The sequence below is a fragment of the Ranitomeya imitator genome, chromosome 5 (genome assembly GCF_032444005.1).
Source record: "Ranitomeya imitator isolate aRanImi1 chromosome 5, aRanImi1.pri, whole genome shotgun sequence".
Taxonomy (NCBI): Eukaryota; Metazoa; Chordata; class Amphibia; order Anura; family Dendrobatidae; genus Ranitomeya; species Ranitomeya imitator.
The window spans coordinates 383,976,685-383,994,566 of record NC_091286.1 but is presented as its reverse complement, the minus strand read 5'-3'; the positions used below and the strand labels follow the sequence as shown (position 1 = coordinate 383,994,566).

General features: G+C 42.9%; 1 protein-coding gene across 1 annotated transcript in view; it reads left to right on the top strand.

The window, feature by feature from the left end:
• Positions 1–17,882, top strand: part of FAM83B (family with sequence similarity 83 member B) — a 215,959-nt gene that overhangs the window by 38,081 nt on the left and 159,996 nt on the right. Inside the window, exon 2 of the mRNA XM_069726761.1 lies at positions 1,195–1,672. Coding sequence (XP_069582862.1) covers positions 1,217–1,672 — 456 coding nt within the window. The 5' untranslated portion in view covers positions 1,195–1,216. The remainder of the gene's footprint in view (positions 1–1,194; positions 1,673–17,882) is intronic.

The window sequence follows — 17,882 nt, the reverse complement described above, 5'->3', positions numbered from 1 at the left end:
ATTGCTGCAATTCAAAGCAGAGCTTTCATTTCTTTTCCCTGATTTCTCATTTTTATGCTTTTGATTTTTCCTCCTCTTCTTCTAAGGGCTTGTTTTTTTCTGCCTGACAAGCTGTAGTTTTGAATAACACCATCAATTTTAGCTTATCATGTACTAAAAAATAGATTTAAAAAATTATTCTATGTGAGGTTAAATTGTGAAAAATCTTCAGTCCTGCTAGTGCCATGCGTTTGTTTAACTGCAGTAAAATGGACATAAGTATATGATTTCCCAGGTTAGTACAACTATGGCAATACCAAAAGTGTATACATTTTTTATATCTCTGTATTTTTTTAAATTTTAAATTTTGGTTGCGTTGCAACTTTCTGAGACCTGTAACTTGTATATTTTTCCACAGATGGAGCTGTGAAAAGACTTTTTTTTTTTGCGTGCTAATCTGATATTTTCATTAATATAGTTTGGGGATAAATGTGACATATAGATTACTTTTTATTTTTTTTTTTTACCTGCTGTGACTGAAAAAGAAAAATCTGATGTTTTAATTTTTCTTTGTTTGCTTTTGAGGCTCAACATTTGTTTTAAATCATGTTTTACTTTGATGTTCCAGACTTTTATAGACATAAAGATACCAATGATATCAATGATATGAATAGTTTATTACTTTTTTCTTTATGTTAAAACTAGAAAAAGCAAGCTAATTTAAACTTTTACATATTTTTAAAAAAATATAATATTTTTAAAGTATTTTTTTACAATTACAATATGTATTATACATTGCAATCTCCTTTGAAGTGCAGTCTAAAGCTGCGCTTCACGGGAATACAAGGATGATGTTAACATGGGCCTTCAGCAGCTGCCACATATCTGTAGGGTTTTTCTAATGAGCATGTGCACTGTTGATTGCACTATTTTATTGTTGCTGTTAGAGTTGACAGCAGCATTAAAATAGTTAAACAGCAACCATTATGACTAGAGCTGATCGCTGCTGTCATGAGAAGAGGTGGGCCAGTTTCTGACAGTGATGTCCATGTGTGGCAGGATGTATGAAAGGATTAATTCCTCTTGCAATTGGAAAAATCTGCATCATGATTGATAGTTATAGGCAACAAAGACAGTTTTGATAAATCTTATATCAACTACTATGCCAACAAAAACGTAAATAAATTAATATATTTTTTTATGTGCTTTTTTCAGGTTTTTGGACTACTTTTTCAAAATGTCTGCACTAGTGGAATCACTATCATTGCTTTCATCTTTACACGATGAAAGTAGAAATGAGAACTTTATAGAGCCTCACTATAAAGAATGGTATCGGGTGGCTATTGATGCTCTAATTGATGGTGGTACTGCTTCATATCAAGAGTTTCTTGTTAAGGAACGAGCTACCGAATTCCTTGCAGAAGATGAACTCAATTATATCACAACTCATATCCAGAAGCCAGTGGAAAATACAGACAATACACCAGGAGAATCAACAGATGATAATTCATCTTCAGGCACCTATTGGCCTGTAGAGTCCGATGTAGAGGCACCAAATCTTGACCTTGGCTGGCCATATGTGGCACCCGGACAAATAGGAACAACAGACGTAAACCTTTATTTTCATCCACCAAGAGGACATCTACTCACAATCAAAGAAATGATAAGAAAGAGTATCAAAGAAGCTAGAAAGGTAAGATAATCTTATTTATGAAACTTCATTTCACTAAATCTCTCATTCATCTAGCGGTATGTTCACGTGGAGGTTTTTTTTACTTGAATTTCAAAGCTGATCAAAGTTTGCATCAGTTGACATAGTAGCATTTTTTATGTGACGTTTAATGTAGATCCATGTAAAAATCCATTTACAAAAATACTGTATATATGTAATATGAGAATTATACTAAAATTTAGCTTCCAAACATTTCTTTTGGCAGAAACTTTTGAGGAATATAGGTTTGTTCCTTTTGAAGGAATATTTAAAAAAAACCCATAAGAAATGTTTATAGTTCCCAGATCATGAATATTATTGTATAGCTTTTTAAAATATAAGGTAGTCAATAACTTTATAATCCCAAAATGATGCTTAAGCAGGGAGAAATTGTGTTATGAATTTGTATCTAGAAGTTTATTGGGGCATGATGATGCTCTTCTAGCTTGTCAGCCTAGCAACATCCTCTCCTTGCTTATTGATAGGTCAGAAGCCCTATATCAGAGCAAATGAGCTGTCAATCATCCAGAGGAAGGCACTGCTTGGTATAGAATACAGTATGAGGGTGAGAGGATAGAAATGCATTGTCATGAACCAATGCACATTTCAAGAGGTGATTTCTCCCTACCGAATCAGTGTTTTGGGGTCATAAATATATTGACTAGCTTATCTTTGGGTGGGTTGAAATATTGAGCATTTTCAATTTTAGGGTTAACCCCTTTCTGACCTCGGAAAGGATATTATGTCCGAGGTCAGATCCCCTGCTTTGATGCGGGCTCCGGCGGTGAGCCTGCATCAAAGCCGGGACATGTCAGCTGTTTTGAACAGCTGACATGTGCCCATAATAGGCGCGAGCAGAATCGCGATCTGCCCGCCCCTATTAACTAGTTAAATGCCGCTGTCAAACGCAGACAGCGGCATTTAACTACCGCTTCCGGCCGGGCGGCCGGAAATGACGTCATCGCCGACCCCGTCACATGATCAGGGGTCGGCGATGCTTCAGAATTGTAACCATAGAGGTCTTTGAGACCTCTATGGTTACTGATCGCCGGCAGCTGTGAGCGCCACCCTGTGGTCGGCGCTCACAGCACACCTGATTTTCAGCTACATAGCAGCGAACAGCAGAGGCGATCGTGCTGTGCCTGCTTCTAGCCTCCCATGGAGGCTATTGAAGCATGGCAAAAGTAAAAAAAAAAAAGTTTAAAAAAATGTGAAAAAAATAAAAAAAATATAAAAGTTTAAATCACCCCCCTTTCACCCCAATCAAAATAAATCAATAAAAAATATCAAATCTACGCATATTTGATATCGCCGCGCTCAGAATCGCCCAATCTATCAACTAAAAAAAGCATTAACCTGATTGCTAAACAGCGTAGCGAGAAAAAAATTAGAAACGCCAGAATTACATTTTTTTGGTCGCCGCAACATTGCATTAAAATGCAATAACGGGTGACCAAAAGAACGTATCTGCACCAAAATGCTATCATTAAAAATGATATCTTGGCACTCAAAAAATAAGCCCTCAATTGTCCCCAGATCATGAAAAATGGAGACACTACGGGTATCGGAAAATGGCGCAATTTTTTTTTTTTTTACCAAAGTTTGGAAATTTTTTTACCACTTAAGTAAAAAATAATCTAGTCATGTTAGGTGTCTATGAACTCGTACTGACCTGGAGAATCATAATGTCAGGTCAGTTTTAGCATTTAGTGAACCTAGCAAAAAAGCCAAACAAAGAACAAGTGTGGGATTGCACTTTTTTTGCAATTTCACCGCACTTGGAATTTTTTTCCCGTTTTCTAGTACACGACATGCTAAAACCAATGATGTCGTTCAAAAGTACAACTCGTCCCGCAAAAAATAAGCCCTCACATGGCCAAATTGACGGAAAAATAAAAAAGTTATGGCTCTGGGAAGGAGAGGAGTGAAAAACGAACACGGAAAAATGAAAAATCCCAAGGTCATGAAGGGGTTAATATTGAAAGTGTATCCAGTTTAAAGTGATCTTTGTCCAATTGTGCGTATTGTAAGCCAGCTAGCTGTAGATATCACTTGAAGAACATATACATCTTTAAATAGCTTCTCACGGAACAAATTGGACTCTTTTGCTGTGCATTTCAATCAAGAAAACAAAGCCCCTGTGTAGACACTATTGGAGTAAAGACTCCTATGCACATTAGATATACATGGGGTCTCTCCAAATTCATCCATGGACAGGAATCCTCAGCTTTCTTCTGCCAGAGAGCCACTGCTAAACTCTTCTTTGTTTTTCTCCAGCAGAACAAAAGGGTAAACCATTGGAAATCCAACAAGCCATATCCTTAACTTTGCCTGAAATTATGCTGGGGGGTGTAACATAAGACGCCCTTACTGTCAGTGTGTTTAGCTGACTTTAGTCAAATGTATATGGGGGCCATATGTCAGAATAGAAAACGCTTTACGTTGAAAAACTACAGTATGTCCATATTTACTAAAAAATGGAAAAATAACTTAGTAAACACTAGGGATGTTATTCGCTGCTATAAAAAATCTAAACAATAAACTCTCATGGTCTATACACATTTTTGTAATGATACATCTGTGCTAGAAGGAGACAATTGTTAATAAACGACCATCAAGTTTCTATTTGCATGTAGAAGGAAAATGAATAAAATGTCCCGTAGTGTTAATTGTTTTGTTTGTTGGACTGATATGCAACTCAATAATTTTTATCATGGAAAAACCACAATCTTAGCATGAATTTAAAAAACTAGCTATTGAACCCGTTCTACGCCCAGGTGGCGAGCATTTATATTGGTATATGGTCTCCATCCTGGTATGTGCTGCTCCATCCTGCGTACCCATCCTGTCATGTGCTGCTCCATCCTGTGTCCCCATCCTGTCATGTGCTGCACCCATCCTGCGCCCCCATTCTGTCATGTGCTGCTCCCATCCTGCGCCCCCATCCTGTCATGTGCTGCTCCCATCCTGCGCCCCCATTTTGACATGTGCTACACCCATCCTGCGCCTCCATTCTGACATGTGCTACACCCATCCTTTGCCTCTATTCTGACATGTGCTGCACCCATCCTGCGCCTCCATTCTGTCATTTGCTGCTCCCATCCTGTGCCCCCATCCTGTCATGTGCTGCTCCCATCCTGCGTCCCCGTTCTGTCATGTGCTGCTTCCATACTGCACCCGCGATCAGTCATGTGCTGCTCCCATCCTGCGCCCCCATTCTTTCATGTGCTGCTTCCATCCTGCACTCCTGTTCTGTCATGTGCTGCTCCCATCCTGCACCCCCGTTCTGTCATGTGATGCTGCCATCCTGCGCCCCCATTCTGTCATGTGCTGCTGCCATCCTGCACCCCCATTCTGTCATGTGCTGCCCTATTCTATCATGTGCTGCTCCCATCCTGCGCCTCCGTTCTGTCATGTGCTGCTCCCATCCTGTGCCACCGTTCTGTAATTTGCTGCTCCCATCCATATGCCCCATACGCTGCTCCACAAAGGTTTATGGCCCCCATAAGATGCCCCATAGTATATGCCCCGTACACTGCTCCATAAAGGTTTATGGCCCCATAAGATGCTCCATAGTATATGCCCCGTACACTGCTCCATTATGGTTGATGGCCCCCATAAGATGCTCCATATTATATGCCCCCGTACACTGCTCCATTATGGTGGATGGCCCCCATAAGATGCTCCATAGTATATGCCCCCATACACTGCTCCATTATGGTTGATGGCCCCCATAAGATGCTCCATATTATATGCCCCCGTACACTGCTCCATTATGGTTGATGGCCCCCATAAGATGCTCCATTGTATATGCCCCCGTACACTGCTCCATTATGGTTGATGGCCCCCATAAGATGCTCCATTGAATATGCCCCCGTACACTGCTCCATTATGGTTGATGGCCCCCATAAGATGCTCCATAGTGTATGCCCCGTATGCTGCTGCGATATATAAAAAAAAATACCATACTCACCTATCGTCGCTGGGCGCCGAGTGCTGGGGGGCCTGAGCAGGCAGGGACACCAGCGCGCTGTGGGGGTCAGGTGCCGGTATTGCCGCTAGCTCAGGCCCCCAGCGCTTGCTATATTCACCTGGCCGTGATCCAGCGCTGCACGCTGCTCCGTGTTCCGGCTCCTCTGGCAGTGACTGTTCAGTCAGAGGGTGGCACGCATTAAGCGCGTCATCGCGCCCTCTGAACTGTGAACGTCACAGGCAGAGGACCCAGAACATGGAGCCGCACGCAGCGCTGGAACGGGGGACAGGTGAATATAATACTTACCCTCCTGGCGCGTCCACGGTCCCTGCCTCTCCATTGGAGATCGCGGTGTGCGTTCAGTGTTTACGCATACCGCGATCTCCTGGGAGCGTCACTCTGTGGGGTCCAGACTGCTTCGGCGCTTGCGCTTGCGCAGTCTATAAAGGCTTCGGACAGAGTGACGCTCCCAGCGTTATATTATAGATCTCAGCTGGTCATGCCCCAAAATCTCAAATGCTCATTTCTTGATTATAGTTGCCTAAGAACTTTGTGGCAATATTGCCTGTTGATGACAATCACACGTTCTCAATTATGATCTTGCCCAATAAATCTCTACAGTATGTCAAAATACTTATGACACATCCCGTGTGACTTTACTTCCGAGCTATGTATGATTTTCTGCTAAGGTCCTTTAGGCTAAAGTTGTTCTAAGCCAAACTGTGTTAGCCTAAAGAGAATTCCATGTTATAAAGAAGCCCTCCAGGTGAAATGTGTAACGTGTGTTAGTCCTTGAATGATTTGTAAGAACTGAAAGCAGTAAATTAATTTTAATCTTAAAGGTTTACATAGTAACATAGTAACATAGTTAGTAAGGCCGAAAAAAGACATTTGTCCATCCAGTTCAGCCTATATTCCATCATAATAAATCCCCAGATCTACGTCCTTCTACAGAACCTAATAATTGTATGATACAATATTGTTCTGCTCCAGGAAGACATCCAGGCCTCTCTTGAACCCCTCGACTGAGTTCGCCATCACCACCTCCTCAGGCAAGCAATTCCAGATTCTCACTGCCCTAACAGTAAAGAATCCTCTTCTATGTTGGTGGAAAAACCTTCTCTCCTCCAGACGCAAAGAATGCCCCCTTGTGCCCGTCACCTTCCTTGGTATAAACAGATCCTCAGCGAGATATTTGTATTGTCCCCTTATATACTTATACATGGTTATTAGATCGCCCCTCAGTCGTCTTTTTTCTAGACTAAATAATCCTAATTTCGCTTATCTGTCTGGGTATTGTAGTTCTCCCATCCCCTTTATTAATTTTGTTGCCCTCCTTTGTACTCTCTCTAGTTCCATTATATCCTTCATGAGCACCGGTGCCCAAAACTGGACACAGTACTCCATGTGCGGTCTAACTAGGGATTTGTACAGAGGCAGTATAATGCTCTCATCATGTGTATCCAGACCTCTTTTAATGCACCCCATGATCCTGTTTGCCTTGGCAGCTGCTGCCTGGCACTGGCTGCTCCAGGTAAGTTTATCATTAACTAGGATCCCCAAGTCCTTCTCCCTGTCAGATTTACCCAGTGGTTTCCCATTCAGTGTGTAATGGTGATATTGATTCCTTCTTCCCATGTGTATAACCTTACATTTATCATTGTTAAACCTCATCTGCCACCTTTCAGCCCAAGTTTCCAACTTATCCAGATCCATCTGTAGCAGAATACTATCTTCTCTTGTATTAACTGCTTTACATAGTTTTGTATCATCTGCAAATATCGATATTTTACTGTGTAAACCTTCTACCAGATCATTAATGAATATGTTGAAGAGAACAGGTCCCAATACTGACCCCTGCGGTACCCCACTGGTCACAGCGACCCAGTTAGAGACTATACCATTTATAACCACCCTCTGCTTTCTATCACTAAGCCAGTTACTAACCCATTTACACACATTTTCCCCCAGACCAAGCATTCTCATTTTGTGTACCAACCTCTTGTGCGGCACGGTATCAAACGCTTTGGAAAAATCGAGATATACCACGTCCAATGACTCACCGTGGTCCAGCCTATAGCTTACCTCTTCATAAAAACTGATTAGATTGGTTTGACAGGAGCGATTTCTCATAAACCCATGCTGATATGGAGTTAAACAGTTATTCTCATTGAGATAATCCAGAATAACATCCCTCAGAAACCCTTCAAATATTTTACCAACAATAGACTTACTGGCCTATAATTTCCAGGTTCACTTTTAGAGCCCTTTTTGAATATTGGCACCACATTTGCTATGCGCCAGTCCTGCGGAACAGATCCTGTCGCTATAGAGTCCCTAAAAATAAGAAATAATGGTTTATCTATTACATTACTTAGTTCCCTTAGTACTCGTGGGTGTATGCCATCCGGACCCGGAGATTTATCTATTTTAATCTTATTTAGCCGATTTCGCACCTCTTCTTGGGTTAGATTGGTGACCCTTAATATAGGGTTTTCTTTGTTTCTTGGGATTTCACCTAGCATTTCATTTTCCACCGTGAATACCGTGGAGAAGAAGGTGTTTAATATGTTAGCTTTTTCCTCGTCATCTACAACCATTCTTTCCTCACTATTTATTAAGGGGCCTACATTTTCAGTTTTTATTCTTTTACTATTGATATAGTTGAAGAACAGTTTGGGATTAGTTTTACTCTCCTTAGCAATGTGCTTCTCTGTTTCCTTTTTGGCAGCTTTAATTAGTTTTTTAGATAAAGTATTTTTCTCCCTATAGTTTTTTAGAGCTTCAATGGTGCCATCCTGCTTTAGTAGTGCAAATGCTTTCTTTTTACTGTTAATTGCCTGTCTTACTTCTTTGTTTAGCCACATTGGGTTTTTCCTATTTCTAGTCCTTTTATTCCCACAAGGTATAAACCGCTTACACTGCCTATTTAGGATGTTCTTAAACATTTCCCATTTATTATCTGTATTCTTATTTCTGAGGATATTGTCCCAGTCTACCAGATTAAGGGCATCTCTAAGCTGGTCAAACTTTGCCTTCCTAAAGTTCAGTGTTTTTGTGACTCCCTGACAAGTGCCCCTAGTGAAAGACAGGTGAAACTGTACAATATTGTGGTCGCTATTTCCTAGATGCCCAACCACCTGCAGATTTGTTATTCTGTCAGGTCTATTAGATAGTATTAGGTCTAAAAGTGCTGCTCCTCTGGTTGGATTCTGCACCAATTGTGAAAGATAATTTTTCTTGGTTATTAGCAGAAACCTGTTGCCTTTATGGGTTTCACAGGTTTCACTTTCCCAGTTAATATCCGGGTAGTTAAAGTCCCCCATAACCAGGACCTCATTATGGGTTGCAGCTTCATCTATCTGCTTTAGAAGTAGACTTTCCATGGTTTCTGTTATATTTGGGGGTTTGTAACAGACCCCAATGAGAATTTTGTTACCATTTTTCCCTCCATGAATTTCGACCCATATGGACTCGACATCCTCATTTCCTTCGCTAATATCCTCCCTTAAAGTGGACTTTAGACAAGACTTTACATAGAGACAAACCCCTCCTCCTCTCCGATTTTTACAATCCTTTCTAAACAGACTGTAACCCTGTAAGTTAACTGCCCAGTCATAGCTTTCATCTAACCATGTCTCGGTTATTCCCACTATGTCAAAGTTACCTGTAGATATTTCTGCTTCTAGTTCTTCCATCTTGTTTGTCAGGCTTCTGGCGTTTGCGAGCATGCAGTTTAGAGGATTTTGTTTTGTTCCAATCTCCTCGCTGTGGATTGCTTTAGAAATGTACTTACCTCCCATCTGAGTATGTTTTCCTGGGTCTTCTTTGTTCAAGTCTAATGTTTTTCTTCCCGTCCCCTCTTCTTCTAGTTTAACGCCCTCCTGATGAGTGTAGCGAGTCTTCTGGCGAATGTGTGTTTCCCAGGTTTGTTGAGGTGTAGTCCATCTCTGGCGAGGAGTCCATGGTACCAGTAATTCACACCGTGGTCCAGGAATCCGAATCCTTGTTGTCTGCACCATCGTCTTAGCCAGTTGTTTGCATCAAGGATCCTGTTCCATTTCCTGGTGCCATGCCCGTCTACTGGAAGGATAGAAGAAAAGACTACCTGTGCATCCAGTTCCTTTACTTTCTTCCCCAACTCTTCAAAGTCTTTGCAGATTGTCGGTAGGTCTTTCCTTGCCGTGTCATTGGTGCCAACATGTATCAGAAGAAATGGGTGGACGTCCTTGGAGCTGAAGAGCTTTGGTATCCTATCGGTCACATCCTTGATCATCGCACCTGGAAGGCAGCATACTTCTCTTGCAGTTATGTCCGGTTTGCAGATGGCTGCTTCTGTGCCTCTCAGTAGTGAGTCTCCCACCACCACCACTCTTCGTTGCTTCTTGGCTGTACTTTTTGCTGTCACTTGTTGCTGTGTGCCCTTTTCTTTTTTGCTTGCTGGTATTGCTTCATCCTTAGGTGTGCCATCTTCATCCTCTACAAAGATTTGATATCGGTTCTTCAGTTGTGTGGTTGGTGATTTCTCCATGGTCTTCTTGCTTCTTTTGGTCACATGCTTCCACTCATCTGCTTTTGGAGGTTCTCTGACACTTTTTTCACCTTCTGTGACCAGTAGAGATGCTTCTGTTCTGTCTAGAAAGTCTTCATTCTCTTTGATGAGTTTCAAAGTTGCTATTCTTTCTTCCAGACCCCGCACCTTTTCTTCTAAAAGGGCCACTAATCTACACTTCTGACAGGTGAAATTTGATTCTTCTTCTGGTCGGTCTGTGAACATGTAGCACATGCTGCAGCTCACCATGTAGGTTATCACATCTGCCATGTTGCTCCTAGATCCTGCTGACTTGCTGTGTGTTTTCCTTCTTGTGTAATCTACTCAGCCAAGCTCTCTTGCAATAATATCCTACAGGCAAAAATTCGCGCGCCGTAAGGCGCCGCGGTTTGGCCATGCTTTCCAAGCAGCTGGTCCCGGCTGTACCCAACGATCTTCTAGCTTAGGGAGACTTCGCTTTTCCCAGAAGGCACCTGGAATATGCAAATTAGCCTCCTCAAGCTTGAATCCCTGGTTTTCACATTGTGTTAGAGCTGGAAAACCTGATCTGAATGCAGTTAAATGCAATGTTTGGATCAAAAATATTAATGGCCTATCCATAGTATTAAATGTTTACATAATTAAGGCTACTTGTTGATCTCCGGTTTCCATTTTGCTATAAAACCAAATGATTACTACTACATATGAGCAGACCTGTAGATTTTACCATCCAATTTGATTTGATTCACAGAAAATAGAAAGTGTGGTATAATCTGGCGTTGCCCTGAGAATCATGTTTTCCATCTATTTATATTATTACCTTAAATTGTCTGTCATTCACTTCCATCTGGATGTCCTTGAATCCCACAATCCATGACGCCGCATCGGGAGTTTACCAAGTGCCATATTGGAATACCCAAGTGATGGGTATTCCAGTATGGCTCCCGCTGGTGGTACCAGGCCCTTGTGCAGTACCACCAGCTTGTCATCGCAGGACCCCCCTGCTGCTGGGACTCCCTCGCCGCAAGAATCCTATGCTGCAAGGACCCCTCCCCACCAATGGGATCCAGGCTGCCAATGGGATCCCGACCGCCGCTGCTCGGATCCAGACCACTGGGCCACCCTCCCCTCCATGCAGCCCCCATTGGGATGTCACCACCTTCCCGATGAGATAGCATTGGGCCTACATCTAGTTATATTATATTCTCCAACTACCATTCCTCATTGCTGTTCCATCAGATACACACTGTCTGCACAGTTTCTTCAGGGTTTTATGGCTTTCTCTCTCTATTTCTATGACATCTTCTTTGTATGCAAATTCACCCCCAAATAGCTGCTGTATTTCCTGCTTCTGCTTTTATACAGACTATTATAGTCCCTCCTGATTACCTATGGTATACATTTAATGTGACAGTTGCAAGTCATTATGGGGAATCATGACCTCATTTCATGTGAACCTTTGCTTTTGCAATGCAAATAATTACGTTTCTACACAAATTTGATTTTGATCGAATCGATTAAATTAACTCTAGATAATGCTTATGAATAGGTTGGTTTTGTTGTACGTGATTTATATATTAAATGATGCAGTAATGTGTATGTTAATGCATACTTGAAGACATTCATCTTATTAGAAGAGAGCAACTTTTAATATTCTCGGCAGACTTTTTACAGCTATAGAAAACTGAGAAATCTTTAAATTTGTCTTTTGTTTGCAGTTCTTTTCTTCTCCTCTAAATAATATAATCTGAGAGTGTTTACAATTATGAAAGCTCTAGCTTGTTCACACTACATGCTATATGGAATCTATTATAATTGTACCATAACTAAGATTGACCTTCAGCGTGAAATTAATAGCCTGCAAATGTCAATCTACTTAAATAATAATTGGAAATAGTCTCCCTCCCAGTTAGCTTTCCCTTATAAATTTCTATAACTCTATGTAAATCAATTTTGTCATCTTTTCTAGGTCTGTCCTTTTGTGTGGAAATTTTTTACAACCTTTAAGAATTCATCTACTTAATTAAAAGAGAAATATTTCTGTATAACAGCTTCCTGTCACAGGGCAGTCTTTTCACATCCTAGGGCAAGAAATCCCACTTATTAAACCTGACAGGGCACACCTGTGAAGTGAAAACCATTTCCGGTGACTACCTCTTGAAGCTCTTCAAGAGAATGCCAAGAGTGTTCAAAGCAGCCATCAAAGCAAAAGGTGGCTACTTTGAAGAACCTAGAATATAAGACACATTTTCAGTTGTTTCACACTTTTTTGTTAAGTAAATAATTCCACATGTGTTAACCCCTTCCCAACCTTTGACGCCACGTAGGCGTCATGAAAGTCAGTGCCAATCCGATCCATGACGCCTATGTGGCGTCATGGAAAGATTGCGTCCCTGCAGATCGGGTGAAAGGGTTAACTCCAATTTCACCCGATCTGCAGGGACAGGGGGAGTGGTAGTACAGCCCAGGGGGGGGTGGCTTCACCCCCCCCCCCCCCGTGGCTAAGATAACTCTGATTGGCTGTTGAAAGTGAAACTGCCAATCAGAGCGATTTGCAATATTTCACCTATTAAAACTGGTGAAATATTACAATCCAGCCATGGCCGATGCTGCAATATCATCGGCCATGGCTGGAAACACTGATGTGCCCCCACCCACCGATCGCCCCCCAGTCCTCCGATCAGTCCTATGCACCGCTCCATCCTGTGCTCCGCTCCCCCGTGCTCTTGTCCGCTCCCCCCGTGTCCCGATCCAAGCCCCCTGCTGTTGTGAGTTCTGTTTTTGGGCTCCCTCTGGTGGTTACTGATGCTACTGGGTGACTTGTGTTCTCTGCGGTCTCTGGTGTCCACCTGTTCCATCAGGTTATGGGAGTTTCCTATTTAACCTGGCTTTTTTGTCATTTCCTCGCCGGCTATCAATGTAATCAGCGTGTCTTTTTACCTCTGCTCCCTGCGTCTGTTATCTTCAGGACAAGCTAAGTTTTGATTTTCCTGTTCCACGTTTTGCTTTATTTTTGTCTTAGTCCAGCTTGCAGATATGTGATTCCTTGCTTCTGGTTGCTCTAGTGGGCTGAAATTACTCCTCATGTTCCATGAGTTGGCACATGAGTTCAAGTAATTTCAGGATGGTTTTTTGAAGGGTTTTTCGCTGACCGCGCAGTTCCCTTTTGTATCCTCTGCTATCTAGCTTTAGCAGGCCTCATTTTTGCTGATTCTATCTTCATAACTACGTATGTGCTTTCCTCTCATTTCACCGTTATTACATGTGGGGGGCTGCTATTTCTGTGGGGTGTTTCTCTGGAGGCAAATGAGGTCTGTGTTTCTTCTTATAGGGGAAGTTAATCCTTCGGCTGGCGCGAGACATCTAGGAATCATCGTAGGCACGTTCCCCGGCTACTGCTAGTTGTGTGTTTAGGTTCAGGATCGCGGTCAGCTCAGGTTCCATCACCCTAGAGCTTGTTTTGTTTTTGTGCTTGTCCTTTTGTGATCCCCTGCCATTGGGATCATGACAGTATAGCCGGCCTGAAAAAATTGGTCATCGTTTTGGCTGAAGTAGGAGGAAAAGTAGTCTGAGGAAGTTTTTTTTTTTTTTTTCCCTCCACAGTGTTTGCCGCCTAGCCTTAATTGCAGCTTGACTGCTTCTTTCCGCCTCTTAATCCTTGAATGGCTCTGACCTCAGTTGTTTATCATGGACGTCCAGAGTTTGGCTTCCAGCCTGAATAATCTTGCTGCTAAGGTTCAAAATATACAAGATTTTGTTGTACATACGCCTATGTCTGAACCTAGAATTCCTGTCCCAGAGTTTTTTTCTGGAGATAGATCTAGTTTTCTGAATTTTAGGAACAATTGCAAGTTGTTTCTTTCCTTGAAATCTCGCTCCTCTGGAGACCCTGCTCAGCAGGTCAAGATTGTTATATCTTTCCTGCGGGGTGACCCTCAGAATTGGGCATTTGCATTGGCACCAGGGGATCCTGCGTTGCTCAATGTGGATGCGTTTTTTCTGGCATTGGGTTTGCTCTATGAGGAACCTAACCTAGAGATTCAGGCTGAAAAAGCTTTATTGGCTCTCTCTCAGGGGCAAGATGAAGCAGAAATATATTGTCAGAAATTTCAGAAATGGTCGGTGCTTACTCAGTGGAATGAGTGCGCTCTGGCTGCAAAATTCAGAGATGGCCTTTCTGAGGCCATTAAAGATGTTATGGTGGGGTTCCCGGCGCCTACAGGTCTGAATGAGTCCATGACTATGGCTATTCAGATTGATCGGCGTTTACGGGAGCGCAAACCTGTGCACCATTTGGCAGTGTCTTCTGAACAGGCACCTGAGATAATGCAATGTGATAGAATTCAGTCCAGAAGTGAACGGCAAAATTATAGGCGGAAAAATGGATTGTGTTTTTATTGTGGTGATTCAGCTCATGTTATATCAGCATGCTCTAAACGCACAAAAAAGGTTGATAAGTCTGTTGCCATTGGTACTTTACAGTCTAAGTTCATTCTGTCTGTGACGCTGATTTGTTCATTATCATCCATCTCGTCGATGCCTTTGTGGATTCAGGCGCTGCCCTGAGTCTTATGGATTGGTCATTTGCCAATCGCTGTGGGTTTAGTCTGGAACCTCTGGAAGTTCCTATTCCTTTGAAAGGAATTGACTCTACACCTTTGGCTATGAATAAACCTCAGTACTGGACACAAGTGACCATGCGTATGACTCCCGTTCATCAGGAGGTGATTCGCTTCCTGGTACTGTATAATTTACATGATGTCTTAGAGCTTGGTCTGCCATGGTTACAAACTCATAACCCAGTCCTGGACTGGAAAACAATGTCTGTGTTAAGCTGGGGATGTCAGGGGGTTCATGATGATGCATCTCCGATTTCTATCGCTTCATCTACTCCTTCTGAGGTTCCGGTATTTTTGTCTGATTATCGGGAGGTTTTTGAGGAGCCTAAGCTCAGTTCGCTTCCTCCTCACAGGGATTGCGATTGTGCTATAGATTTGATTCCTGGCAGTAAATTCCCTAAAGGTCGTTTGTTCAATCTGTCAGTGCCAGAGCATACTGCTATGCGGAATTATGTTAGGGAGTCCTTGGAAAAGGGACATATCCATCCGTCTTCGTCCCCTTTGGGAGCAGGTTTTTTTTTTGTGGCCAAAAGAGATGGTTCCTTGAGGCCTTGCATAGATTATCGTCTTTTGAATAAGATTACGGTCAAATATCAGTATCCTTTGCCATTGTTGACTGATTTGTTCGCTCGCATTGAGGGGGCTAGATGGTTCACTAGGATTGATCTTCGGGGTGCGTATAATCTTGTGCGGATAAGGCAGGGTGATGAGTGGAAAACCGCATTTAATACGCCTGAGGGCCATTTCGAGTATTTGGTGATGCCTTTTGGACTTTCTAATGCTGCTTCTGTCTTCCAGTCTTTTATGCACGATATTTTCCGTGAATATCTGGATAAATTTATTATCGTGTATTTGGATGATGTTTTGGTTTTTCCTGATGACTGGGAGTCTCATGTTCAGCAGGTCAGGAAGGTGTTTCAGGTCCTGCGGGCCAATTCTTTGTTTGTAAAGGGTTCTAAATGTCTCTTTGGAGTCCAGAAGATTTCTTTTTTGGGGTATATTTTTTCCCCTTCTACTATTGAGATGGATCCCGTCAAGGTTCAGGCTATTTGTGACTGGACGCAGCCTACATCTCTTAAAAGTCTACAGAAGTTCTTGGGCTTTGCTAATTTTTATCGTCGCTTCATAACTAATTTTTCTAGTGTTGTTAAGCCTTTGACGGATTTGACTAAAAAGGGTGCTGATGTTACTGATTGGTCTCCTGCGGCTGTGGAGGCCTTTCAGGAACTTAAGCGCCGGTTTTCTTCTGCTCCTGTGTTGCGTCAGCCAGATACGTCGCTTCCTTTTCAGGTTGAGGTTGATGCTTCCGAGATCGGAGCGGGGGCGGTTTTGTCACAGAGAAGCTCCGATGGCTCAGTGATGAAGCCATGTGCGTTCTTTTCTAGAAAATTTTCGCCCGCTGAACGGAATTATGATGTTGGTAATCGGCAGCTTTTGGCCATGAAGTGGGCATTTGAGGAGTGGCGTCATTGGCTTGAGGGTGCTAGACATCGTGTGGTGGTCTTGACTGATCACAAAAATCTGATGTACCTTGAGTCTGCCAAGCGTCTGAATCCTAGACAGGCTCGTTGGTCGCTGTTTTTCTCCCGTTTCAATTTTGTGGTTTCATACCTGCCAGGTTCAAAGAATGTGAAGGCGGATGCTCTTTCTAGGAGTTTTGTGCCTGACTCCCCTGGAAATTCTGAGCCCACTGGTATCCTTAGGGATGGGGTGATTTTGTCGGCTGTCTCCCCAGACTTGCGACATGCTTTGCAGGAGTTTCAGGCGGATAAACCTGATCGTTGTCCGCCGGAAAGACTGTTTGTTCCGGATAATTGGACCAGTAGAGTCATCTCCGAGGTCCATTCTTCTGTGTTGGCAGGTCATCCTGGAATATTTGGTACTAGAGACTTGGTGGCCAGGTCTTTTTGGTAGCCTTCCTTGTCGAGGGATGTGCGTTCTTTCGTGCAGTCTTGTGGAGTTTGCGCTCGGGCTAAGCCTTGCTGTTCTCGGGCCAGTGGATTGTTGTTACCTTTGCCTATCCCGAAGAGGCCTTGGACGCACATTTCCATGGACTTTATTTCGGATCTCCCTGTCTCTCAAAAGATGTCCGTCATATGGGTTGTGTGTGACCGCTTTTCTAAGATGGTTCATCTGGTACCCTTGCCTAAGTTACCTTCCTCCTCTGAGTTGGTCCCTCTGTTTTTTCAAAACGTGGTCCGTTTGCATGGCATTCCGGAGAACATCGTTTCTGACAGGGGATCCCAGTTTGTGTCTAGATTTTGGCGGACGTTCTGTGCTAAGATGGGCATTGATTTGTCCTTTTCGTCTGCATTCCATCCCCAGACGAATGGCCAGACGGAACGAACTAATCAGACTTTAGAAACTTATTTAAGGTGTTTTGTTTCTGCTGATCAAGATGACTGGGTTTCCTTTTTGCCGCTTGCCGAGTTTGCCCTTAATAATCGGGCTAGTTCTGCTACCTTGGTTTCTCCTTTCTTTTGTAATTCGGGGTTTCATCCTCGTTTTTCCTCTGGTCAGGTGGAGCCTTCTGATTGTCCTGGAGTGGACATAGTGGTGGATAGGTTGCATCGGATTTGGAATCATGTGGTGGACAATTTGAAGTTGTCCCAGGAGAGGGCTTAGCAGTTTGCTAATCGCCGTCGCCGCGTGGGTCCTCGACTTCTTGTTGGGGACTTGGTGTGGTTGTCTTCTCGTTTTGTTCCTATGAAGGTCTCTTCTCCTAAGTTCAAGCCTCGGTTCATCGGTCCCTATAGGATCTTGGAAATTCTTAACCCTGTGTCGTTTCGTTTGGATCTCCCGGCATCGTTTGCTATTCATAATGTGTTCCATCGGTCGTTGTTGCGGAAGTATGAGGTACCTGTCGTTCCTTCGCTTGAGCCTCCTGCTCCGGTGCTGGTGGAGGGTGAATTGGAGTATGTTGTGGAGAAGATCTTGGATTCTCGTGTTTCCAGACGGAAACTCCAGTATTTGGTCAAGTGGAAGGGTTATGGTCAGGAGGATAATTCTTGGGTGATTGCCTCTGATGTTCATGCTGCCGATTTGGTCCGTGCTTTTCATAGGGCTCAT